The sequence below is a fragment of the Monodelphis domestica genome, chromosome 2 (assembly GCF_027887165.1).
Source record: "Monodelphis domestica isolate mMonDom1 chromosome 2, mMonDom1.pri, whole genome shotgun sequence".
Taxonomy (NCBI): Eukaryota; Metazoa; Chordata; class Mammalia; order Didelphimorphia; family Didelphidae; genus Monodelphis; species Monodelphis domestica.
Genome location: NC_077228.1, coordinates 120072420 through 120099004, shown reverse-complemented (window position 1 = coordinate 120099004; position 26585 = coordinate 120072420). Strand labels below are relative to the sequence as shown.

General features: G+C 34.6%; 2 protein-coding genes across 21 annotated transcripts in view; one reads left to right on the top strand and one right to left on the bottom strand.

The window, feature by feature from the left end:
* Window positions 1-20295, top strand: part of ANGEL2 (angel homolog 2) — a 40199-nt gene extending 19904 nt beyond the window's left edge. For 15 of the 19 annotated variants that reach the window (XM_007481368.3, XM_016430148.2, XM_007481373.3 and 12 more), the window contains 4 exons: window positions 14524-14650; window positions 14980-15040; window positions 15515-15678; window positions 19878-20295. In XM_007481368.3, the coding sequence (XP_007481430.2) occupies window positions 14524-14650; window positions 14980-15040; window positions 15515-15678; window positions 19878-20029 (504 nt within the window). In that variant the 3' untranslated portion in view covers window positions 20030-20295. Of the gene's footprint in view, window positions 1-14523; window positions 14651-14979; window positions 15041-15514; window positions 15679-19877 lie in introns of those variants that run through there. The other 4 variants (XM_056815904.1, XM_016430150.2, XM_007481374.3 and 1 more) reach the window with 3 other exon arrangements.
* Window positions 20296-22962: 2667 nt separating this feature from the next.
* The window catches only part of VASH2 (vasohibin 2), a 52969-nt gene continuing 49346 nt past the window's right edge, over window positions 22963-26585 (bottom strand). For both annotated transcript variants that reach the window (XM_007481366.3, XM_056815906.1), the window contains exon 7: window positions 22963-26175. In XM_007481366.3, the coding sequence (XP_007481428.2) occupies window positions 26103-26175 (73 nt within the window). In that variant the 3' untranslated portion in view covers window positions 22963-26102. The remainder of the gene's footprint in view (window positions 26176-26585) is intronic.

Here is a 26585-nt window from a genome sequence, read left to right as displayed (position 1 = left end):
TTTTATCATTTCCAAGCATTATTCATTAAAGACATAGATCATTTTCTTTTCCTCCTCCCCCCCCCCCCACCACCCATAGCTGACGCGTAAATCCACTGGGCATTACATGTTTTCTTGATTTGAACCCATTGCTATGTTGATAATATTTGCATTAGAGTGTTCATTTAGAGTCTCTCCTCTGTCATGTCCCCTCAACCGCTGTATTCAGGCAGTTGCTTTTCCTCGGTGTTTCTACTCCCATAGTTTATCCTTTGCTTATGAATAGTGTTTTTTTCTCCTAGATCCCTGCAAATTGTTCAGGGACATTACACCGCCACTAATGGAGAAGTCCATTACGTTCAATTATACCACAGTGTATTAGTCTCTGTGTACAATGTTCTGGTTCTGCTCCTCTCGCTCTGCATCACTTCCTGGAGGTTGTTCCAGTCTCCATGGAACTCCTCCACTTTATTATTCCTTTTAGCACAATAGTATTCCATCATCAACATATACCACAATTTGCTCAGCCATTCCCCAATTGATGGGCATCCCCTTGTTTTCCAGTTTTTGGCCACCACAAAGAGCGCAGCTATGAATATTTTTGTACAAGTCTTTTTGTCCATTATCTCTTTGGGGTACAAACCCAGCAGTGCTATGGCTGGATCAAAGGGTAGACATTCTTTTATCGCCCTTTGTGCATAGTTCCAAATTGCCCTCCAGAATGGTTGGATCAGTTCACAACTCCACCAGCAATGAATTAATGTCCCAACTTTGCCACATCCCCTCCAGCATTCATTACTTTCCTTTGCTGTTATGTTAGCCAATCTGCTAGGTGTGAGGTGATACCTCAGATTTGTTTTTATTTGCATCTCTCTGATTATAAGAGATTTAGAACACTTCTTCATGTGCTTATTAATAGTTTTGATTTCTTTATCTGAGAACTGCCTATCCATGTCCCTTGCCCATTTATCAATTGGAGAATGGCTTGATTTTTTGTACAGTTGATTTAGCTCTTTATAAATTTGAGTAATTAAACCTTTGTCAGAGGTTTCTATGAAGATTTTTTCCCAGTTTGTTGTTTCCCTTCTGATTTTAGTTACATTGGTTTTGTTTGTGCAAAAGCTTTTTAATTTGATGTAGTCGAAATTATTTATTTTACATTTTGTGATTCTTTCTATGTCTTGCTTGGTTTTAAAGCCTTTCCCCTCCCAAAGGTCTGACATGTATACTATTCTGTGTTTACCCAATTTACTTATGGTTTCCTTCTTTATGTTTAAGTCACTCACCCATTTTGAATTTATCTTGGTGTAGGGTGTGAGGTGTTGATCAATTCCTAGTCTCTCCCACACTGTCTTCCAATTTTCCCAACAGTTTTTATCAAATAGTGGATTTTTGTCCCAAAAGCTGGGATCTTTGGGTTTATCGTATACTGTCTTGCTGAGGTCGCTTTCCCCCAGTCTATTCCACTGATCTTCCTTTCTGTTTCTTAGCCAGTACCAAATTGTTTTGATGACTGCTGCTTTGTAATACAGTTTAAGATCTGGGACTGCAAGGCCCCCATCATATGTGTTTTTTTTTCATTATTTCCCTGGATATCCTTGATCTTTTGTCATTCCAAATGAATTTTATGTTTTTTTCTAAATCAAATAAAGAAATATTTTGGGTATTCAATGGGTATGGCACTAAATAGATAAATAAGTTTGGGTAGGATGGTCATTTTTATTATATAGGCTTATCCTATCCATGAGCAGTTAATGTTTTTCCAATTGTTCAAGTCTAGTTTTAGTTGTGTGGAGAGTGTTTTGTAGTTGTGTTCATATAGTTCCTGTGTTTGTCTCGGGAGGTAGATTCCTAGGTATTTTATTTTGTCTAAGGTGATTTTGAATGGGATTTCTCTTTCTAGTTCTTGCTGCTGAGCTGTGTTGGAGATATATAGAAAAGCTGATGATTTATGTGGGTTTATTTTGTATCCTGCAACTTTGCTAAAGTTGTTGATTATTTCAATTAGCTTTTTGGTTGAATCTCTAGGATTCTTTAAGTAGACCATCATTTCATCCGCAAAGAGTGATAACTTGGTCTCCTCCTTGCCTATTTTGATGCCTTCAATTTCTTTTTCTTCTCTAATTGCTACTGCTAGTGTTTCTAGTACAATGTCAAATAGTAGAGGTGATAATGGGCATCCTTGTTTCACTCCTGATCTTATTGGGAATGCGTCTAGTTTATCCCCATTGCAGATGATATTAGCTGATGGTTTTAGATATATACTGTTTATTATTTTTAGGAATGACCCTTCTATTCCTATGCTTTCTAGTGTTTTTAATAGGAATGGGTGTTGTATTTTATCAAATGCTTTTTCTGTGTCTATTGAGATAATCATGTGGTTCTTGCTGGTTTGCTTGTTGATGTGGTCAATTATGTGGATGGTTTTCCTAATATTGAACCAGCCCTGCATCCCTGGTATAAATCCTACTTGATCACGGTGAATGACCCTTCTGATCACTTGCTGGAGTCTTTTTGCTAGTATCCTATTTAAAATTTTTGCATCTATATTCATTAGGGAGATTGGTCTATAGTTTTCTTTCTCTGTTTTTGACCTGCCTGGTTTTGGAATCAGTACCATGTTTGTGTCGTAAAAGGAGTTTGGTAGAACTCCCTCTTTGCTTATTATGTCAAATAGTTTGTATAGTATTAGGATTAACTGTTCTCTGAATGTTTGATAGAATTCACTGGTGAATCCATCAGGCCCTGGGGATTTTTTCTTAGGAAGTTCTTTGATGGCTTGTTGGATTTCATTTTCTGATATGGGATTATTTAAGAATTCTATTTCCTCTTCTGTTAGTCTAGGCAGTTTATATTTTTGTATATATTCATCGATATCCCCTAAATTGGTGTATTTATTGCCATATAATTGGGCAAAGTAATTTCTAATGATTACCTTAATTTCCTCTTCATCGGAGGTGCTGTCCCCCTTTTCATCTTTAATGCTGTTAATTTGCTTTTCTTCCTTCCTTTTTTTAATTAGATTGACCAGTATTTTGTCTATTTTGTTTGTTTTTTCAAAGCACCAGCTTCTTGTCTTATTTATTAAATCAATAGTTCTATCACTTTAGATTTTATTAATTTCTCCCTTAATTTTTAGGATTTCTAGTTTGGTTTTCTGATGGGGGTTTTAATTTGCTTTTGATCGCTTTTGAGTTTTTTCATTTGCATTTCCAATTGATTGATCTCTGCTCTCCCTAGTTTGTTAATATAAGCATTCAGGGATATGAATTTACCTCTGATTACCGCTTTGGCTGCATCCCAAAAGGTTTCAAAGGATGTCTCGCCATTGTCATTTTCCTCGATGAAATTATTAATTGTTTCTATGATTTCTTCTTTAACTAAACGGTTTTGGAGTATCATATTGTTTAATTTCCAATTGGTTTTAGATTTGGTTTTCCATGTACCATTACTAATCATTATTTTAATGCCTTGTGATCTGAGAAGGCTGCATTCATTATTTCTGCTTTTCTGCATTTGTGTGCTATGTTTCTGTGACCTAATGTATGGTCAATTTTTGTGAATGTGCCATGTGGTGCTGAGAAGAAGGTTTATTCCTTTTTATCCCTATTTATTTTTCTCCATATGTCTATTAATTCTAATTTTTCTAAGATTTCATTCACTTCTCTTACCTCTTTCTTATTTATTTTTTGATTTGATTTATCTAAATTTGATAATGGTTGGTTTAAGTCTCCCACTAATATGATTTTACTGTCTATTTCTTCCTTCAATTCTCCTAGTTTCTCCATTAGAAATTTGGGTGCTATATTATTTGGTGCATACATGTTGATTAATGATATTTCCTCATTGTCTAAAGTCCCTTTTAACAAAATATAATTACCTTCCCTATCCCTTTTGATCAGGTCTATTTTTGCTTTGGCTTTATCAGATATCATGATTACTACTTCTGCCTTCTTTCTGTCAGTTGAGGCCCAGAAGGTCTTACTCCATCCTTTAATTCTGACTTTGTGGGTGTCAACCCGCCTCATGTGTGTTTCTTGAAGACAACATATGGTAGGGTTTTGGATTCTAATCCATTCTGTTATTCGTCTACATTTTATGGGTGAGTTCATCCCATTCACGTTCAAAGTTATGATTGTCATTAGTGGACTCCCTGGCATTTTGATATCCTTCCCTAATTCTAACCTTTTCTTCTTCAGCTCTACCTTTTAGTCCAGTGATTTACTTTGAATCAGTCCCCCTTGTCCCCTCCCTTGATGTTTCCCTTTTTAGTCCCTCCCTTTTTGTTCCCTCCCCCTCCCCCCTCTCTTTCCCTCCCTTTTTGTTTTCCCTCTCCCCCTTTCCCCCTTGGTTTTCCCTTCTCCCTACCCTTGTTGGGTAAGATAGAATTCAAGATCCCAATGGATCTGGATGTTTTTCCCTCTCAGAGTTGATTTCCCTGAGACTAAGGTTTAAGTAAAACACCCTCTCTTCCTCTCCTTCTTATAGGAGTTTTCTTCCCCTCCCCTTCCCATGTGAATCTTTGTGTGAGAAAGGTTATTCTATTTGGTCTTTCTTTACCCCCTATTTATACATTACATTTTCCCCACATATTAGTATACATAGATTGATATAAATGTAGTCCTTATAGAAGAGAGTTTGAGTAAAAGAAGAAGATAACATTTTTCTCCTTTCCCCTTTCCTTAATATTTACCTTTTCAGGTATTCCTTGCTCTTTGTTTTCCGGTATCAAACTTTACACAGAGCTCTGGTCTTTTCTTTGCAAAAAGTTGGAAATCTTCTATTTTGTTGAATGCCCATACTTTCCCTTGGAAGTATATAGTCAGTTTTGCTGGATAGCTGATTCTTGGTTGAAGACCCAGCTCTCTTGCCTTTCTGAAGATCATGTTCCATGCCTTACGATCATTCAGAGTAGAACTTGCAAAGTCTTGTGTGACCCTGATTGGCATTCCTTTATATCTAAATTGTCTTTTTCTGGCTTCCTGTAGGATTTTTTCTTTTGTTTGAGAGCTTTGGAATTTGGCAATTACATTCCTGGGAGTTGTCTTTTGGGGGTTTAGTGTAGAAGGTGTTCTGTGAGCTCTGTCAGTGGCTGTATTACCCCCTTGTTCTAGAATCTCTGGGCAATTTTCTTTGATTATCTCTTTTATCATGATGTCGAGTTTGCTGTTTATTTCTGGCTTTTCTGGAAGTCCAATTATTCTTAAATTATCTCTTCTCCCTCTATTTTCCAGAGCTGTCACCTTGTCGGTGAGATATTTTATGTTCTCTTCTAATTTCTTGGTATTTTGGCTTTGCTTTATTAATTCTTGCTCTTTTACACGATCGTTGTCTTCCAGCTGCCTGATTCTGGCCTTTAAAGCCTGGTTTTCCTTTTCAGTTTGGTCACACCGGTTTTGTGATGCGTGAATTTCTTTTGCATTATTTCCCACTTTTCCTCCCAGAAGGCTTCCATCTTTTTGGTCATTTCTGATTCAAATTCTTCATGGGTTTGTGGAGAGTTTCCATTTCCTTTGGAAGGTTTCGGAGCATTTTCTTGTGTATCGTCTTCTATCTCCTCTGTATTTTGTATTTTGGCTCTGTAGAATGTGTCCAAAGTCGCCCCTTTCTTCTTATTTTTCTTGGGATTTGGGGGCTTCTGTGCTTCTGTGGAGTTTGCCATCTCTGAATGGGGAGGATTAGCTTTTCTTATCTCTGTCTGATGTTCAGAGGCTTTAGTCCTAGGCAGATTATCGGTTCTATGAGCTTTCCCTGGGTTAAACTGAGTATGCCTTAAGGCAATGACTTTCACTGGAACTGGAATGGAAGGGTTGGACCAGGGGGCCACACTCTCCCCCGCTCTCTGGGTCAGGTTGCTTTCCGGAAGTTGCCTTCAGAATAGCTGGCCGTGAGGCTCTTTTGTCGGCCCTGAGGGTTGCTGTTGTTTCAGAGGACCCTGCTCTCTGCGGGGGAAGGGGCCGGCAGCTTCCCGGAGCTCCAAGGGCAGTGACTTTCACTGAGACTGGGATAGCAGGATCCAGCTTGAGGCTGTCTTGCCCACCCTGAGGGTTGCTGTTGTTTCAGAGGACCCTGCTCTCTGAGGGGGGTGGGGCTGCGGCTTCCTGGAGCCTTGGACTCTGAGCTCCTACCCCTTAGGTCCAAGTGATCTCGGGTTCTTGCTTTTGAGGGGGGCCGTACCTTTTGATCCAGGTCCAGGTCCAGGAGGAGGATTCCCAGGGTCTATGCTGTTGATCGTTTTGAATTTCGGAGCCTTAGGAGCTTATAGTTTGAGATCGGTCGGGAAGGGTTTTCCGGAGATCTGAACTTTAGCTTTCTCTAAGCCGCCATCTTGACCGGAAGTCCCCTCTTTCTTACTACTACATTTTTTTGGGCTATCATTGCAACATAAATGACTCACACCCATGCCTTCTGTCTTTGAAGATTCTTTTAAACTGCCCTAATAATGATAAAGTTCTTAGAAATCATATACATATATATATATCATCTTCTCATACAAGAATGTAAACAGTTTAACTTTATTGAGTCCCTTATAATTATCCTTTAATGTTTGTCTTTTTGTGCTTCTCTTAAGTCTTGTGTTTGAATGTCATGTTTTCCATTTATCTCTGATCTTTTCATCAGGAATATTTTTAAATCCTCTATTTCTTTAAATATATATCCCCCCCCCCCCGAAGTTTAGCTGGAGAGGTTATTCTGTAATGCTAGCTCCTTTGCTTTTCTGGACTATCATATTCCAAGTGATCCTCTCCTTTAACATGGAAGCCGCCAAATCTTATGTAATCCTGACTTTGACTCCACAATATTTGATTTGGATTTGGGTTTAGAGATCATTTTATTTTTTATTTTTTAAGATATTTTTACATGGTTCCATGATTCATGATTTTTCCACTGGGTTATACATGTATCTTGTTTAAAACCTATTTCCATATTAATATTTGCAATTGAGTAAACTTTTAAAGTCCAAAACCCTTATCATATCCCCATCGAACCACATGATCAATCATATGCTTTTATTCTGTGTTTCTACTCCCACAGTTCTTTCTCTGGATGTGGATAGCATTCTTTCTCATAAATTCCTCTGGATTGTCCTGGATTGTTGCTTTGCTACTAGTAGAAAAATCTATTACATTTGATTGTGCCACAGTGTATCAGTCAGTCTCTGTATACAGTGTTCTCCTGGTTCTGCTCCTTTTACTCTGCATCAATATCTGGAGGTCTTTCCAGTTTACATGGAATTCCTCTAGTTCAGATTCCTTTCAGCACAATAGTATTACATCATCATCAGATACCACAATTCATCCATTCCCCAATCAAGGGACACTCCCTCATTTTCCAATTTTTTGCCACTATAAGAAGTGTGGCTATAAACATTTTTGTACAAACATTTTCCTTATTAACTCTCGAGTACAAACCCAGCAATGGTATGGCTTTATCAGAGGGCAGGCATTCTTTTAAAGCCCTTTGAGCATAATTCCAAATTGCCTTCCAGAATTGTTATACCAATTTACAACTCCACCAGCAGTGTATTAGTGTCCCAATTTTGCCACATCCCTTCCTCATTTATAATTTTCTTTTGCTGTCATATTGACCAATCTGCTAGGTGTAAGGTGGTACCTCAGAGTTGTTTTGATTTGCATTTCTCTAATAAGGAGGAATTTAGAACACTTTTTCATATGGTTATTGATAGTTTTGATTTCTTTATCTGAAAACTGCCTATTCATATCCCTTGACCATTTGTTGTTTGGACAATGTCTTGATTTTTTGTAAATTTTACTTAGTTTCTTATATATTTGGGAAATTAAACCTTTGTCAGAGAGTTTTGTTATGAAATTTTTCCCCAGTTTGTTGTTTTCCTTCTAATTTTAGTAGAATTGATTTTGTTTGTACAAAACCTTTTAAATTTAATATAATCAAAATAATTCATTTTACATTTTGTAATGTTCTCTTTCTTTTGCTTGCTCTTAAATTCCTTCCTTTCCCACAGATCTGACAGGTATACTATTCTATGTTCTCCTAATTTATGTATGATTTCACTCTTTATATTTAAGTCATTTACCCATTTTGAATTTATCTTGATACAGGGTGTGAGATGATGAACCAAACTTCATCTCTCCCATACTGTTTTCTAATTTTCACTGCAGTTTCTGTCAAATAGTGAATTCTTGTCCCAAAAGCTGGGATCTTTGGGTTTATTGAACACTGTCTTGCTGAGGTTATTTATCCCTAGTCTATTCCATTGATCCACCCTTCTGTCTTTTAGCCAGTACTATGTGTTTTGGTGACCATTGCTTTATAGTACAGTTTAAGATCTGGTATTGCTAGGTCCCCATTCTTCACATTTTCTTTTTCATTATTTCCCTTGAAATTCTTGATCTTTTGTTCTTCCAGATGAACTTTGTTATAGTTTTTTCTAATTTTATAAAAAAAGTTTCTTGGTAGTTTGATAGATATGGCACTGAATAAATAAATTAATTTGGGTAGGATTGGCATTTTTATTATATTAGCTCATCCTACCCATGAGCAACTAATGTTTTTCCAATTATTTAGATCTAGTTTTAATCATGTGAAAAGTGTTTTGTAGTTGTGTTCATATAATTCCTGTGCTTGTCTTAGCAAATATATTCCTAAATATTTTATACTGTCTAGAGTGATTTTAAATGTAGTTTCTCTTTCTGACTCTTGCTGCTGAGTTTTGCTGAAAATGTAGAGAAATGCTGATGACTTATGTGGATTTATTTTGCACCCTGCAACTTTGCTAAAGTTGATGATTTTGACTAGCTTTTTACTCAAGGATTCTTTAAGTTTATCATATCTTCAAAGAGTGATAGTTTAGTTTCCTCATTGCCTACTTTAATACCTTCAATTTCTTTTTCTTCTCTAATTACTATTTCTAGCATTTCTAGTACAATAGTAAATAATAGAGGTGATAGTAGGCATCCTTGCTTCACTCCTGATCTTGTTGGGAAGGCTTCTAGTTTATCCCTATTGCAGATGTTTGCTGAACTTACATACTGCTTATTATCTTGAGAAGTACCCATCTATTCCTGTACTTTCTAGTGTTTTGAGTAGGAATGGGTATTGTACTTTGTCAAAGGCTTTTTCTGCATCTGTTGAGATAATCATGTAATTTTTGTTAGTTTGGTTATTGATATAGTCAGTTATGTGGGTGGTTTTCCTAGTATTAAACCATCTTTGCCTTCCTAGTGTAAATCCCACCTGGTCATAGTGAATAATCCTTATGAAAATTTGCTGTAATCTTTTTGCTTATATTTAAGATTTTTTCATCTATGTTCATTAAAGAGTTCAGTCTGTAGTTTTTTTTCTTTGTTTTTGGTTTGCCTGGCTTTGGAATCAGTACCATATTTGTGTCATAGGAATTTGGTAAGACTCCTTTGCCTATTTTGTCAGGTAATTTGTACAATATTGGGATTAGTTGTTTTTTAAATGTTTGATAGAATTCTCTTGTGAATCTCTCTGGCCCTGGGGATTTTTTTCCTGGGGAATTCCTTGATGGCTTGTTTAATTTCTTTTTCTGATATGGGATTATTTAAGTATTCTATTTCCTCTTTTGTTAATCTAGGCAATTTATATTTTTATAAATATCCCATTTCACCTAGATGGTCATATTTATTGCCATATGATTGTGCAAACTAGCTCTTAATAATTACCTCAATTTCCTGTTCATTAAAGGTGAGATCACCTTTTTTATCTTTGATACTGTTAATTTGATTCTCTTCTTTCTTTTTTTATTAGATTAACAAGTATTTTATTTTATTTGTTTTTTTTTAAAGTACTAGCTCCTAGTTTTATTTATTAGTTTAATTAGTTTAATAGTTCTTTTACTTTCAATTTTATTAATTTTTTCCTTTGATTTCTGGGATTTCCAATTTAGTTTTTATCCAGGGATTTTTAATTTGTTCTCTTTCTAGCTTTTAAAGTTGCCTGCCCAATTCATTGATCTCCTCCCTCTCATTTTTTCCTGAGTACTGCATTGGCTATATTCCATAGATTTTGATCTGGCACCTTCTCATTGCTATTCTCTTCAATGAAATCAGAAATTGTTTCTATGATTTGTTCTTTGACCCATCAGTTTTGAAGAATTAGATTATTAAATTTCCAATTAATTTTAAATTTGCCTATCCATGAGCCCTTATTATGACTTTTATCACATTATGATCTGAAAAAATTGCATTTATTATTTCTGCTTTTCTACATTTGTTTGCAATGTTTTTATGCCCTAGTACATGGTGAATTTTTGTATATGTACCTTGTACTGATGAAAATAAGTTATATTCTTTTTTATCCCTATTCAATTTTCTCCAGATATCTATTAGTAATTTTTCTAATATTTCATTTACTTCCCTTACTTCTTTCTTGTTCATTTTTTGGTTTTATTTACCTCATTCATATAGGGGAAGGTTGAGGTCCCCCACTAATATGGTTTTACTATCTGTTTTCTCCTTAAGCTCCTTTAGTTTCTTCTTTAAAAATCTAGATGCTATACTATTTGGTGCATATATATGTTAAGTAGTGATATTCCTTCATAATTTATACTTCCTTTTATCAAGATGTAATAACCTTCTTTATCTCTTTTAATCAAATGTCTTTTTACTTTAGCTTTGTCTGAGATCATGACTGCTACTCCTGACTTCTTTGTCTCAGTTGCAGCCCAATAGATTCTGCTCCAACCTCTTACCTTTACCCTGTGTGTGTCTACCTGCCTCAAGTGTGTTTCTTGTAGACAACATATGAGAGGATTCTCATTTTTAATCCATTCTGCTATCCACTTCCATTTTATGGTTGAGTTCATACCATTCACATTATGTTATTTATTTTCTCTCTACCACTCTTATCTTTATCTTCTAGGAAATCTTGTTGGGTTCAGGTTCAATTTGCATTTTCTTTAAGTCTTTTTTTTGGTTGCTGTTTTCACGTTGTTGCCTTTTTCTAAGTTTAAGTTTTCATTTTTCCTGCCAACATAGTAATTTTTTCATGGTCAGATTCTCATTTTAGTTGTTTGCTCATTTTCTGGCCTACTGTTGACTTTGAACTTTATGTTAAGGTTGGGTTGGGTTTTGCTCACCTCGAAGCAGGGAGACATTATCCTAAGGCTTTTTTCTGCTGTTGTTTTCTTTTACATCTGGAGTGCTTACAAGGTATTGTGATCCTAGGAGAGGTATGGTCCTTGTTTTCCTGATCTGTACTTGGGTTTTTTCCCTTGAAAGTCTTTACTCTCTGGACCCTTGCAGCTGCTGATGCTAGCACTCCTCTGCTTTGGAACTGTTAATCTGAGCCCCTACTCCTTTGTGACTGATAATCAGTGTTCCTCTTTGGCCTGGAACTGCAACTCAAAACTATGTATGTGTAATAGTATTGCCAATCAATACCAGCTATACTCAGTGCCAGCAAAGATCCATTGTAGTCTGTCTGACCAGTTGTCTGATCCTTTTCTAATCTCTGGACTGAGAACTCTAGAAAATGCTATTGCTGCTGTTGTTGCCCTTGTGGCCACTACATGTATGGGTTCCAGACAGGCTTCCACCTCTTTGTCATGGACCTCTCTTACAAATCCCTTAAATTTTCTTAGGTCAGAAAATGCCTCACTCCAACCTTTTGTTTGCTCTGCTGCTCTAATATTTGATTTGAGGAATTAAGTTAAAGTTGTTTGAGAGGAATGTTGGGAGACTTCTGAATTGCTTTCCCTGATCCTCCATCTTGGCCAATTGACTATTTCTTCTTATCATTTAAAGAATTGGTACTAAGTTACTGTGAAGGCATTTAATTTCTTTGATCTGATGTCAGTGAGAGGTAGGGGCAATATGTCTTTAAAACCATTGATAATCCAGTGCTTTCCTTGTTAACAATTTTAATGCTTCACTGGAATTGTTAACAAGTAACCAGAATGGCTGTCTTAAGATTCTTTATTTTAAAGCTGAACTTGTAAGAAATTAGGGATCCTAAGGTAGAAGGGAGAAGAGTATACAATACAGGAATGAGAGAAAGCCTTTGATGAAATATTGTGTATGAAAAACAGCAAAGGGTCCAGAGACTGTCTTGAAAAGTTCATGAAGAGGAAGTAATATATGGTAAGGCTGAAAAAGTAGTTTAGAGGCCCTTTATGTGGCAAACAGTAGTTTACATTTGATCTTAGAGGCAATATCTGTCTAGATTAGAGAGGGGAAATTTTGAAGCAGGGAGAATTTGGCTATTGCAGTAGTCCAGAAAAGTGGTGATAAGATTCTGAACTTGGGTAATTGTGATGTCAGTAGAGAAAAAAGGAACAAATGTGGAAATATATTGCAGGATCACCAAGACTTGTCAACTTTTTTTATTTTTAATACAACATCACTTTTTATTAATATAATTTATTTATAAGCATCCTAGCTCCTCCCCACATCTCAGAAGGTATCATCCAGGAGATAGACATGTTTATACAAATTAAGCCTTTCATGTTTTTAATCTTTTAGTTCACTCTCTGGAAGTAACATTCACCATTTATTCTTCCAGGATTCTGTAACTATGTATGATGTGGTTCTACTCATTTTGTTGTTCATTATCCTGTGTAGCTCTTAAAATTTTTTTTTCTAAATTAATTTGCTCATCATTTCTTATTGTGCAGTAGTATTTCATCACAATTTGTTTAGCCATTCTCAAGTTGATGGATATCCCCCAATTCTTTACCACCACAAAGAAAGCTGCTATAAATATTGCTCTTCAAAATGGTTGGATCCTTTCACAGCTCCATCAACACTGTATTAGTGTCTCCATTTCCCCACATCCACACCAACATTTATCATTTTTAATACTCTGCTGGGTTGAGATATCTCAGAATTGTCTTGGTTTTCATATCTGACTTGTAAACTCTTTAGGTATGTGGGTTTAGGAAGAGTGAGAAGTTGAAGATTTGAACCTGGATGATGGTATCTTGTCTAATGGTTGTGAGATAATCTCTGAATTATTTTGATTTGCATTTCTTACTTGAAAACTCATTAGATTTTGAATTTAGGAAGAGTGAGGAGTTCAAGATGCAGACTTGGATGACTAGAAGTATAGAGAGCTTCAAAAGGGAAGTTTGGAAGAAGGTTTGGTTTTGGGGAAAAGCTAAAGGATTTTGTTTTCAGTATGTTGAGCTTGAGTAGCCCATGTGACAACCAATTGGAAACATCCAAAAGGCAATTGATGATAAGGGACTCAGAAGTTCAGGAAAGAGAGAAGACATCGATATATTGATCATCAGCATAGAAAATAATTGCATCCATGAGAACTAATAAAATCCCAGAACAAAGTCTTAGGTAACACCCACAGTTAAAGGGTGGGCTTTTTAAATGGTCTTCCTGCAAAGTAGACTTGAAAAGAAGAGGGAAAAGAATCAGGAAGAAAAGCAGGTAAAATGCTACAAAGAAGTCAAAGCATTAGGACTGAGAAAAATCCCATTCTATAGTCCAATTAAGAGATTTTTAGTAACTTTGGAGAGAGCCATTTCAACTGGGAGATGAGATTAGGAATAAAAAAAGAAAAGAAAAAGAAATAAGCAAATGAGAAAAAAAACCAGTGGAATTGCTTGTTGGCTATGGGAGGAGGGGAGGGAAAGAACATGAATTATGTAACCATGGAAAACTATTCTAAGTTAATTGATTAAATAAAAAAAAATAAATGAAATTTTAAAAAAGATTAGGAACCATTCTATAAAGGTTGATAAATAGGCAAAATGGAACATTTTAATTCCTCAAAAAACTTTTAGGTTTGCATTTTGAGAGACTATAAATTAACTTTGAATAAATCTTGAGGAATTAAGAATGGGAGCTATAATGTAGATGGTGGGGAAAATAAAAGAAAAAGAATTGTGTAGATAAAATCATTTTATTTATAATTTTATTTTAATATTTTCATATTTAAAGAAAATATGTGAGATAGAAGAAAATGTTAATATTTTCACAGATATTTAGTTTAAATTATTTTTTAGTGTTAAGTAGACAAGGTTTTGAAGTATTAAGCCATTTCACAGGTTATCTAATAAAGATTACTTTTCCCATTCTGATATTGAATCTCATGTTACTTTAATGTAGTAATTCCTTTGTAATTAAAAACAAAACCATATTTACTTAAGAACCTTCACCAAAGTATTAAAGACTTTTTACTTCATAAAGACTCATACTTTATATTAAAGAATTTAATACTTCACCAAAGTGTTTAAGACTTTCTGCCTCATCCTGACTTGATTTTCCATGATTCTCAAAAGCTGTGCCAGATGAGCACAAATGTTATCAGATCTGAACCATTTAGGCTTTCACTGTAGTTTTGGTGATAGATTAGAAATCTGCCATCCTAAAACTAGCCTAACCAAATTTAGAAAGAATCTTCACTAGAAGATTGGCCAGTAATTGGTAAAATTTTTTGGCCATCCATGCTCATAAGTACTTACTGTCTCCTGAGAGTAGGGATGGACATTGCCATCTTTGCTGGTAGAGGGAGTGAGTACCTGCTCTATTGAAGCATCAGATCTTTGACTGAAGTATTAAATAGTTTGTTGAAATTTTGTTTTAGGTTTCTGGTCAGGAACAGTCTCCCCGGGGACAAAGAATTTTGTCTATTCCAATATGGCCCCCGAGTCTGGGTATTTCACAGAATTGTGTCTATGAGATACCACAGGTAACAAGAGTAGAAAAGGCAGGTAAGTTTTGTCAAGTAAATTAGGCTTTCTTTGTGTGTGATAGAAAATATAGAAATATTACATTTTTCTTTTTTGAGACATATATTATCTTTTTAGCAATAAAAAGTTGAGCTTCAAAAAAATCTACAAGAAATTGCATGTGATTTTGGTCACGTTTGTAATTTATTTCTATCATTAACCTTTTTTTGAACAACAATAATATATAGTTCCTTGGGTGAAACAACATATATCTAAAATATTTAAATTTATACTGGGCATATGTGAAAAGAATGAGTTAGTAACATTTAAATTAACATGCTCATATCCTAATATTTCTCTTGCTCTTATAGAAGAGGATGATATGACTCAAAAACAGTTGGAAAAAACAGAGGTCCTCATAGCAACTGAAAAGTGAGTTCTCTGAAAAATGATAGGTTTATTGACTTTTTTCATATGAAGGCATGGAATTACTAGACTTAAAATACCTTTGTAATTTTCAAAACCATATCACATTGAAACTTCTTTTATAGTTGGTGTTATGTTTAAAAAGTAAAGAAAACTTTTGGATAAAAGAGGGTTCATTGAAATTCACTACCATAATAATAAAGTTGATTTAGCATATTAAGCTTGGAACTGACTACTGAAGGTATTTTGATTAGAATTAAAGTAGATTTCAGTTAATAATATTTACACGTAAGCATATGCACTTATCAGTGGGAATTGGGCATATCTGATTATAATTTATCTAATGAATTTAGAGGTTGTTAGGTGCTTATTGTTTAAAGATGCATATTTTTTCTTGCAACAATTAAGTAAATGCCATTTTAAATAGGAAAAGTTATGGGTGACATAAAACAAGTTGGACACATTTTTTCTTTAATTTAGATTATCTTCAAACTTACACCATCATTTTAGTTTATCATCTGTATATTCACATTACCTTCCCAACACTGGAATTCCAGAAGTGACAACTTGTCATTCGAAAAATGCTGTAACAGTGGATTACATTTTCTACTCAACAGAAAAGGAATCTATGAACTCACAGCAAGGTAAAGAAGACAAATCTACTAATATTTTCACCAAAGAAACATAATAGATAGTTATTTTTTAGAAGTTCAGCTGGGGGGAAAAAGGTCTGGGTTTGAAAACCAAGTAATTAAAAATTTGATAGAAATTATTCATTTATATTACTTGCCTATTCATTTTTGGTTGAATATATACTGGCTAGGTAGGTTACAGAAAATTGCAAAACAAGATGATCATTTTTGTTTCTTGTTTACTAGGTATGAGTCCACTTTTGACATTTTAGATTTTCCATGTTGCCTTTTGTTGTTTCTACGTAGAAATGAATTTATCTTGTTTTTCTGTGACAAGAGGAATTGTTTTTAATATAAATACACTAATAATGTTTTTTCTGTGACCTGTTAAATCTTAACTTGATTTTTAGTACCCCTGAGGCATGTGCCTTTATTGGGGGAATTCCATGATCTTGTACATACTTGTTGTGGTTTTAGCATCTGGCAGCATAGTGCCAATGGGAAAGATCATGGAGACATTAGGTTGAGGCTGCACTTGTAGCTCTGTTAAAAACTTGCTGTTTAATCTTGAACAAGCCACTTATCCTCTCTCATCTTCAGTCTCCTAGTCTATGAAATAATAGGCTAGACCAGACATTTCATGACCCTTTGAGCACCAGCATTTAGTATTTATGAATTTCTAAGGAATTAATGTTGGCATTTTAAGTAAAGAGGGCAGCTTGTTGACTCAGTGTTTAGTGTGCTGGACCTGGATTCTGGAAGACCTAAGTTTGAATCTCAGATCAGACTTGTTCTAGCTTCTTAACTTTGGGCAAGTCACCTAACCTCTCTCAGCCTCAGTTTCCTTATCTTTAAAATTACCTCCCAGAGTTGTTATGAGGTTAAAATGAGATCCTATTTGTAAACCTCTGCAAAACTTGAAGTGCTATAGAAATGCTATTATTGTTGTTATCATCCCTATGATGTTAAGGCTTTTTTTAGAGGATAGAGGTGTGTTTACAAAAATAAAGGTTGGGGGAGGGTACAAAAATATGTGTATAATTGAACTCATTGAAACAAATATCTTAACCAGTTTTTTAATATGAGAAAAGAAAGGTAGTCATTGTAAGTGATTCATTTCAACAAGTATTTTTAACTACTTGCTTATATGTAAAGCTCTGTTTGAAGTACTAGAGATACAAAGACAAAAACATGATAATTATAGTTTTCAGAGAACTTGTATTATATCAAAAGGGTTGAAAGGAACATGAATAAGTAAAATAAAGAGTAAGAAATGAAGGAAGCATTTAACTCTGGGAATATTTATGGAAGGAATGAACACTAAAAGCTGAGAGTCTTAAGAAAACTTCTTAGATACCCCTTTCTCCATGAAGATGAGGGAGAAATGGTGAGATGGAATGCATTCCAGCAGAGAGAACAGCTTCTGTAGGTGAATGTATGGAGATGGCATAAATTTTGGAAAGAGAAAATGGTCCAGTTTGCCTAGAACATGAAGTGTATAAAGAGTAGAGAGTAATGTGAAATAATTCTGAAAAACTCAGTTGAGGTCAGATTATAGTTTTTAATATCAGGCTAAAGAGACTGTATTTTATCCTAAAGGCAGTAGACAGCCAATTAAGATTTTTGAGCAGGGTAATATTATGATCAGATGTTGGAAAGGTTTGGTTGCTTATATAGTAGTAGAGTTGGCCTTTAAGGCATGGGAGTTGAGGATAGTGAACTGTGAAGATACTGTGAAAAGACATCAATACGAATATTGAAAATCCAGAAATTGGGATAAAGAGAATCTGAATTGGCTACTGGAATTCTTGAGGAATGAAGGAGAATAAGTGACCTGGTGGTCAGTAGATGGCACTGATAAAGATCTAGACAGGGTAATTTAGACACAATAGACCTTTGAGAAGAAGAGATTTTCTAGAATTCATGACAGAGGAAGGGCCTGAGAGTCGTAGTGGGAGGCAAAGAGTATACTAACTTCTCTTTTTTTTAAACTTAAAAAAAAAAACACCTTAGAATCGATACTGTGATACTGTGATACTTAGAATCCACCTTAGAATCAATGCTGTGCGTTGGTTCTAAGGTAGAGGAATAGTAAGGGCTAGGCAATGGGGGTTAACTGACTTGCCCAGGGTCATACAGCTAGGAAGTATCTGGGGTCAGATTTGAACCCAGGACTTTCCATCTCTGGTCCTGGCTCTCAATCCACTGAGCCACCCAGCTGCCCTCCCCCTTCTCCTCTTGACCCAGTTAGTTGGGTAGTTGGGTTGAACTGAGAGGAGCCACCAGTATTAGAAAGAAGTAAAAAGGATGAGATGATTTCTACAACAATATAGTGTTATATAAACACCAGAAATATGAAGGATTAGATGATATCCAAGGTGAAGGGAAGTTTATTAATAAAGACAGAGGTCCAGAGGGTTAAAAAGAACAGAGGAAAATAAAGGGTGGGGCCCACTAAAGATAGGGTTGAATATTGCTGGAAGAAGTCACACAGGAAAGTGGTTTGAAGGAAAGAGGAAATTGAAGTTTGCTAGGACTAGGGGAATACCAGTTAGTGAAATACTTAAGGAATAGGTTAGAGGATAATAACAATGATGACTAGTCATATGGCCTCTAACTGTGGGCATGAGAGAGAATTTGCGAACAATTTGAGTGTTATATTGGGACTATGAAGGTATGAAAAGAAGCAGGAGGACCTCCCAACATATTGAGTGTTTTCTGAAGAATATGGAAATATATGGCATAAGAGAAAAACTTAGAAATCTGCACCAGCAGAAAGCCTATCTTCACAGATATGACAGATCCATTATAGTATCAAAACCATTAATCTCATTTTATGTGGGAAGAAATCTTTGTACTTTGCATTGCTCATACACTATCATCTACACTATATTCAGTTCTGGGTACTAGATGTTAAGTTGAACTTTGACATGCTCAGAGGAAAGTAACAAGGACAGTAAGTAGTGGAGAGAGGGTGTTTATAAATCTTGTCAAGGAGAATAACTTAAGGACCTGATACATTTAGCTTAAAGAATATGAAATTGTTTTCACATGTTCGAAAGATTGTCATATGGAAAAACAGTTAAACTAATTTTTCATACTTTTGGAAGGCTATCATATTTGGGTGAGAAGGAAGCAGATTTTAGTTCATCATGAGGAATAATTTTCTAATGTTTTCAGTCATTTTTTCAGTCATGTTCAACCCTTCATAGCTCCATTTGGGATTTTCTTGGAAAAGATACTAGAGCAGTTTGCCATTTCCTTCTCCAGCTCATTTTACAGATGAAGAAACTGAGGCAAATGACTTTAAATGACATGTTCACAAAGCTAATAAATGGCAGAGACTGGATTTGAACTCAGAAAGATGAGTCTTCCTGACTTCAGAACTGGCTCTCTATCCATTGTATTTGCCAATTGTTTATAGGTATCCAAAAACAAAATACTTGCTGTCTAAGGTAGTAGCTGCTCTCCATCAATACATGTGTTCACCTAAAGGAGTGTTCAACCAGTTCTTCAGGAGTGTGAGGCAGGAAGAGATTATTGAACCAGGGAATTTCTAAATTCCCTTCTACTTATAAAATATATTTGGAATAAATAGTGCTTTTAAAAAACATTTATAAATCATTTTAGGTCTTTAAGGTATATAAAGTATCTATCCAAATCAGAGGTTGGAAGCCATTCATCCCAAGTACCCCTTTTCCCTTGACCCATCTCTGTGTCCCTCTCTCATTTCTTTTCTTCCTTTCTCACTCTTCTATTTTATCCTGTATAACTGGTGTTGAACTGTGTTTGGTAGTACTAGCATTGTCCTTACTGTCTGTCCCTCATGGTCCTTGCCACTTCAGCAGAATGCCACTAGGTGGTGTAAGAAGATTGTGGCATAAAATCCCATTATTCTGCTCTGACTTGGTTTTGTGAAGTTGCAGAATTAGTGAATGAATTTTTTATGTAGCTGTCCATCATAAAATGATTCTTATTTAAAATGTTCTATATGTAAGTATTCTGTACTAAAGAGTATTTGTATATCCTGTTACAGGATGAAATAATAATTACTCAGCAATAATATTTTTTAATACTTCAGATATCATGCTGATCTTTTGATTGGGTCTCAAATCTCACTTGTCTATTACTAGAATATTAAGGTTGTTTAAGATATGATGTAACTCATAATTAATGTATTACAATCTGATAAATTTTTTTTTCTTATGTAGGAACTGAAGTTGCTTTAGTTGGTGGCTTGAAACTTCTAGGTAGACTGTCACTTCTTACAGAAGAAGACTTATGGACTGTTAATGGACTTCCTAATGAAAATAATTCCTCAGATCATCTGCCCTTACTGGCCAAGTTCACACTTGAACACTGATACTGTTTCTTTCACACAATCTTCTTCCTTATTATTCCATTCAAGGAATAACAGTTTGCATGCTGATTTTATGTATATAGTTTCTTCAAACATGGTGTTAAGTAATTATAATAATTTGTGATTCCACAAAACATAGATGGAAAGTTTTACATTAATATCCTTTTTTATAAACTATTTGTCAGACTAATAAGAAAATGGCATTTTTTCAGAGATGTAAATGCTTTTTATTGTATATTTCAGTAAAAATGACTAGTTCTTAAAAACAATTGACCTTCTATAGTTCTTTTAGTAAAAAATTGCACATATTTGAAACAAGCTTTGCTTTGAGTTCAAAGTAACTTTCCTTTGATTTTGGTGAACTGTGTTCTTTCAGACTACATCTAGTTAGTTACCTTTCCAGGTGCCCAAAATTTTATTGAGAGGATTCATTATAGAACACTAATTAGTTCAGCTCTGAAATTGTATGGTAGTTATATTCACAAATATTCAACAAAGCATGTTTAAACAGTTTCTTAAAAATGACTTGAAATTTCTTTTCTTAAAAAATACAAAATCCAATTCTTTTTATTACCATTCTTAATATTCAGAATTCCATCATTTTACTGAGGAAAGGTTTGGAAAGCTACTAAAAGCACTAGTTGCTTTACAGGTGTTCATTCTTTCAGGATCATCTCTGGAACAGAGTAACCATCCCCAAACCAAACAAGCCAAGACTTTGAGCCACTTAACTACCTTTAAGTTGTTTCTCAGGCTTTCTTTTGCCCTAGTCACAATGAGGGAAGGATAAGCCTATTCCCCCCTCCTCATTTTAGGAGCAACACATACTTTTATTCAACTAACTCAAAGTTCAGTAGACAGTCCTTTCACTAGGAGATTTGCAGCTTTGGAATTCAGCAGATATTGCTGAAGCTACTCAATATTGCTTTTTACTACTGCTGCCTCAGGAACTTTAGGAAACCTGTGGATAGTGACAACTTTGTGATCTAGTGATTTTTAATTGCCATTTTAAATTACTTTAGTAGTTTACTCATTTATTTCTAAGCCTTTGTGTGTGTGTGTGTGTGTGTGTGTGTGTGTGTGTGTATTGTTAATGAACAATGGATCTACTAAAAAAAATGTTTATTGTATATAGTGATGGATCAGATCAAATGAATGATGAATAATCACCTTCATTTCAAGTATATCCTTTCCTACTTAACAATTGAAGAATACCTTGTAAAAAAGATTTAAAAAAGAAGAGGGGAAAAATAATTTCAGCAAAGCCAACCAACACATCAACTATAAGATCCTGAGCTTTTATATTAATCAGTCATTTTGTGTTTGTTATAAAAATCTTAACAATGAATTTCCTTTTATATAGGGTATTTCTGCCCCCAAATAAAAGCAGTAGGGAAAAAGTTCATGCTCTCTAAAGCCACTTAGTTCAGTGAGTTTTTAAAAATAAATATAGACCCAAAGAAAGTAAATTGAAAGAGATTCATTGATGACATATAAGGATTTGCTCAGTAAAAATTTTTCCCAACTACTACTTGTTCATGTTTATAATTTACTGGGTTTTAAGTAATATATTAACTGTACTTCTAGGGTTTTCTACATTTCTTTTGTGCTGTCAGCTTCAGAGTATTACTGAGATACTCCATATTATGCAAGTTAAATATAGTAAGTATTAAGTCAGAATGACATGGTAGTAATCCCATTATGGTCCTGGGAAAAATAATGGAAATGAATTTGACTCATCATTGATTGTGGTTGTATGTGAATGAACTAACAAAGCCTTTTTAATAGGGGCTGTTTTGCTACAAATTAAGCATAACTAAAACTGTGACAGTGCAATTTTCATGGTTCTTCACAATAGTGTGGTTTTAGCATTTTCATAAAATACTTTACTTTGCAGATTTGAGATACAGAATTGCTCTTAACTTTAGTATGCTCACTTAGCAAAATGAACTAACTCCTGTGTTTGGACTCAAGTCAAGGACTCTCAATAACATTCTTGTTGATTATTTGAACTTGAGTAGGAAGAACTAATTATCTACTTTTCTTGATTGTCTTGACTCTTAGTAAACAAAGATTTCAACTCCTAGAAATTGGGCCTTGTTTTCACCAGCAAATAGCAGCAAAACCTGATAGTACAGACACCTGCTAAATTGTTTCTGGTTCTGTGTGCTTAATTAAGAAGAAAAGACTATGAAACACAGTGTATAGGAATTTACCTTTTGATATCAGAATATTATATGTGAATTTAAAATTAACAGTAGGGAGCAACGGGGTGGCTTAGTGGATTGAGAGCCAGGCTTTGAGAAGGGAGGTCCTAGGGTCAAATGTGGCCTCAGACACTTCCTAGCTATGGGACCCTGGGCAAGTCACTTAACCCCCATTGCCTAGCTCTTACCACTCTTCTGCCTTGGAACCAATACTTAGTACTGATTCTAAGATGGAAGGTAAGGGTTTTTTAAAAAATGAACAGTAGTCTTCATTCTTTCTAATTCACTGTCCAACTAAAAAACTTAGGTTGTGGAAATATTGTGCCCCAATTTGAGATCTGAGAGGTCAGTGGTTTTTAAGAGGTCTGTGGTCACCAGAGTTGACATCTTAACACCTGTTTAGTGATGGCATCAGTTAAAGAAAGTATAGACTTTGTGAGTGCAGGAGAATAGCTAGATTTCCTTTGATACTATTATTCTCTTGCCTTTCCAACTTTTAAGATCTAATATGATACTAAGTGATAGGTGAACTATCAGAATATTTAGTTGGAAAGATGACTTGATTGTAAGGAGGTAGAGAAGGAATAAAAAGCATATGATAAAGAAATTTTAAAATTAACAAGATATTTGAATTTCGTAGGAAGCTTAAGGGATAGTGAATTATGCCAAGAAGTAAGACAAACACAAATCATGCCAGTTCATATTTTTATAATAACTAAACCCCCGAACTTCCAAGACATTTTTATTAAAGTTCCATGCTTTGTAGAAACAATACAAGTGATAATAAAAGCAAAATCTGAAACATGCACCTGTCAGGTTTTCCCTAAAATCCCATTGTACAGGTTTTCATTTGCCTAGAAAAATATTTACTGAAACAGTCACAGTTTTTCTTAAGTATTAAAAAATGCATTTGCCAGAACAAAGTTCAAGATAATAAACAAGATTCTGATTGTACTTAAAAAAAATAATACAAGTTTTCACATGGCTATATAGCTTATAAAACTTCAGGTGTAAGAAGAGGGAATTAAATTTTAAAAGCTTTATTTACCAGTATTAATAAAATTTTTAAGAAATAATTGACTTAGAAAAAGTGAAATACACATGATTTTAGAGTAATAGAAAATATTAATATCACTTGTTGAAATCAAGTGCACTAAAAACAGCACAAACTATATTCAAAATCAAGACTTTGGACACACATTTAAACTTTGAATGTATTCCTGTGATTAGATTTGGTAAATTTTTCTATTGACTAATAACTGGTTTTGTTTACAAAATTACAAAACTCAAGAAAGATAATTTTTATATACCTTAGACTGTAGGTAATTAAATAAACATGAATTAAATTGAGGTAAAACAGCATGACTTTCTCATTTAAATATTTTCTGAACATAAATTAATTTTCATCTTTGACCTTGGAACATCAGTAAGTACAGATTTGGTGGTTTAAGCTATTCTTATTATCGCTTACTATAGATTTCTAGTGTTTTGTTCAAGCCTGTTCCATAACTCAAAAAATGAGAAATTCTTAAGTTCAATCCAACCTATTTTTAAATTCTCTCTTTTAGAAAAGAACATAATACAATAGAAAATCACAGTGTTATAATGATTGATATACTGCTGATTAAAGAACATTTAAATATATGTACTACTTACACATTTACATGACTGCTTAGCCCTTACTTGGTGGGGAGTAAATCTCTAAGGATTTTGAATATGGATGAAATAATTTATCAGTTGGCTAATTAAACCAGTTGGCAGTTTGAAGGATTTTATATCAGTACATTAGAATCAATATAAATTCTTGTTTGCTTTTTCCCCTTCTTTCACAAATGACAGGCTGTGCCACAATTTGGTATTACTTCGTATACCTCCTCATCTTAAGATGAGTTGACACTATAATAGTGTTACAATAAATCTAATTGTAAACTCAAGATCAATGGCTTACAGCTTCTTAAAAAAAACATACACTCACCATCCTACAAACCTTTAAATGAAGTTGATGAATGTACAAAAGCATTGAGGTACCAATTCTACAGCATTGGTTACTATAATCTGAATTTTAAGGGCTAGTAAGACCACAGACTAATCTTTTAAAAGGAATAGAAGAGTAACACTTTAAGATCTTCCACCTAATAGGTATTTTAGAGGAATATGTGGTTTTTATTTCCCTGGCATTACTATTTTTCATTAATAGTCTTTTGTGATTATCTCATGCCACATGACTTAGCCCTCCCAATCAATTGTCATTAATTCCAATTTATTGAAAGTAATCTTTTTTGTACTTTAATCAATGATAAGGAATATATTAATTTCCATCCTATTCTCTAAGTAATAATCAAAGTTTATATTGACAAAGGACATACAAATTCTCTTTTTACCTGTTTTCTGACTCTTCTGGCCAAATGAAAGAAAGCAGAAGGGGAAAAATCCTTTTATCAAAAAATAAGCTTCACCTTCCCCCTTTTACAATAGCAAAATCTGTCTTTAGCTTTGTCCTATTAATATTGCAGGTAATATATGACAAATTACTTAGAAGTACTCTTTGATTCAGTGTGCTGCAAAAAATGATACTCTATAGCCAGAAAGTACCTGGTAATCCTGATCCTAAGGCCAGAAGTTAACAGATAATACGGAGGTTAATGGATAAAAATAGCATTATTAGATGTTTTACTGTACTGGAACAAATACCTCACAAATGTTCTTCTTTTTCATTCTCCAAGGATTATTTTAATCATATTCCTAAATTCATTCAACTTTGAGTAAATAAATGGAACAGCATTTATGGTTAAGGGGGGCAAAAGATCATATTGTCATGTCTGGTCTTAATATAAGACATTAGGGGAAAAAATCTGTGCATTTAACAGTAGTAAATCCTTTGGAGACAAGGCCTGGCTCAGTATCCAAATTAGATGAAACATGAAAAGAACGGTCAAACAGTGCTCAACCCCATTAATTCATCCTTGGCCTTGGCCTGTTAAGAATATATGCCACTGTCAGAGACAATCCTAACAGCACCAACTCTACCTCAAAGAGCTCCCAAACACATGGGCTTTTTGCTGGCATCTAGAACATTTCAATGCTAGTGACAAAAAATAGAAAGATGTTTTTTTAAAAACCCATCTGTCAGGGAATGTCTTTAAGGAAGAGAGACAGGATAATCCCAGAGATGGTTTCCCATAATGCCAGTAGAATTCCAGTGCTTTTGAAGAAAATACGTGCATATAAGAGTACCTTAATTTCAGTATAGGCATGCAGAATGAGGGCCTTTGAATACAAGGAAATCCGTACTATATAAATGTTAGGGAAACAATACAAATCAATTATCAGAAAAACTTAATACCATCAAGTTTGCATATCTATCAGGTATTGAGGTAATATAAATGTTTAAAAAAAACCACACCCACCTCTGCTTCAGTTATTGCTGAATATTGCTAATACTGATCATGAGTTAACCCTTCTATGTGTGTGCCAGTACTGTCCAAACACCAAAAACGGAAGAAGGAACTTCATAAACACATCTGTCTCTAAGACTACCAGTGTAGCACAGCATTCAGCGCCAGTTTAAGAAAAGAGGGATAAATGATATGACTCCACCATTGAAGTAGTTGTCCTCCCATTTTGGAGTAAAGGAGATAGTCCAGCCCCAGGTAGGGCTTATCATAATCATCATAATTATTATTTTTTGTCTTTTCTTGGTGGCCACTTGGTAAATTTTTTTTTAAAGAAGATATCCACTTATAACTATTTCTAGGTGACTTCTTAAAAATAAAATTCACAGGATCTTGATAAAGAGTTGCAAATCCTCCTGAAGATGCCATGTGCTGGGTAAAGTGCAAACAGAAGCACTGTTGGCCTTTATGGCTTAGTTAAATTCGGATCTGGTAGCCTACTTCATTAAGAGTACTGAGGTCAGCCACCTTCTTACTTGGGAGTGTGGGCCTAAGAATAAAAGAAGAAAGAAAAAGAAAGGTAGTTCAGCATCTTTGAACAGGGATCTGTTCCTGAGACCCTCAGGCACTTGTCAGCCCCCTCTTCCCATTAGTACTTGGAATCCACCACAGGTTTGGGAAACATTCTAACTTTGGCATTCAGTGTCAAGTTATATGTTTTCAGGATTGACCATCTTCTGAGTCTCGCTAGCTAAAGCATAACCCTTGTCATTAAAAGTAAAATAGATTTCTGTGAAAATAGCAGAATAAGCCAAATTTTCCTTGAGAAAACATAATTTCCTAGTGTTACTGACATGGTTTAGGGGAACAACAAAAAAGAAAAAAGAGCTGTCTATGTATCAGATATTCTTATTGTTGAGGCATAGTTAATCTTCCAGATTTAGGAAGAGAAAACAAAGT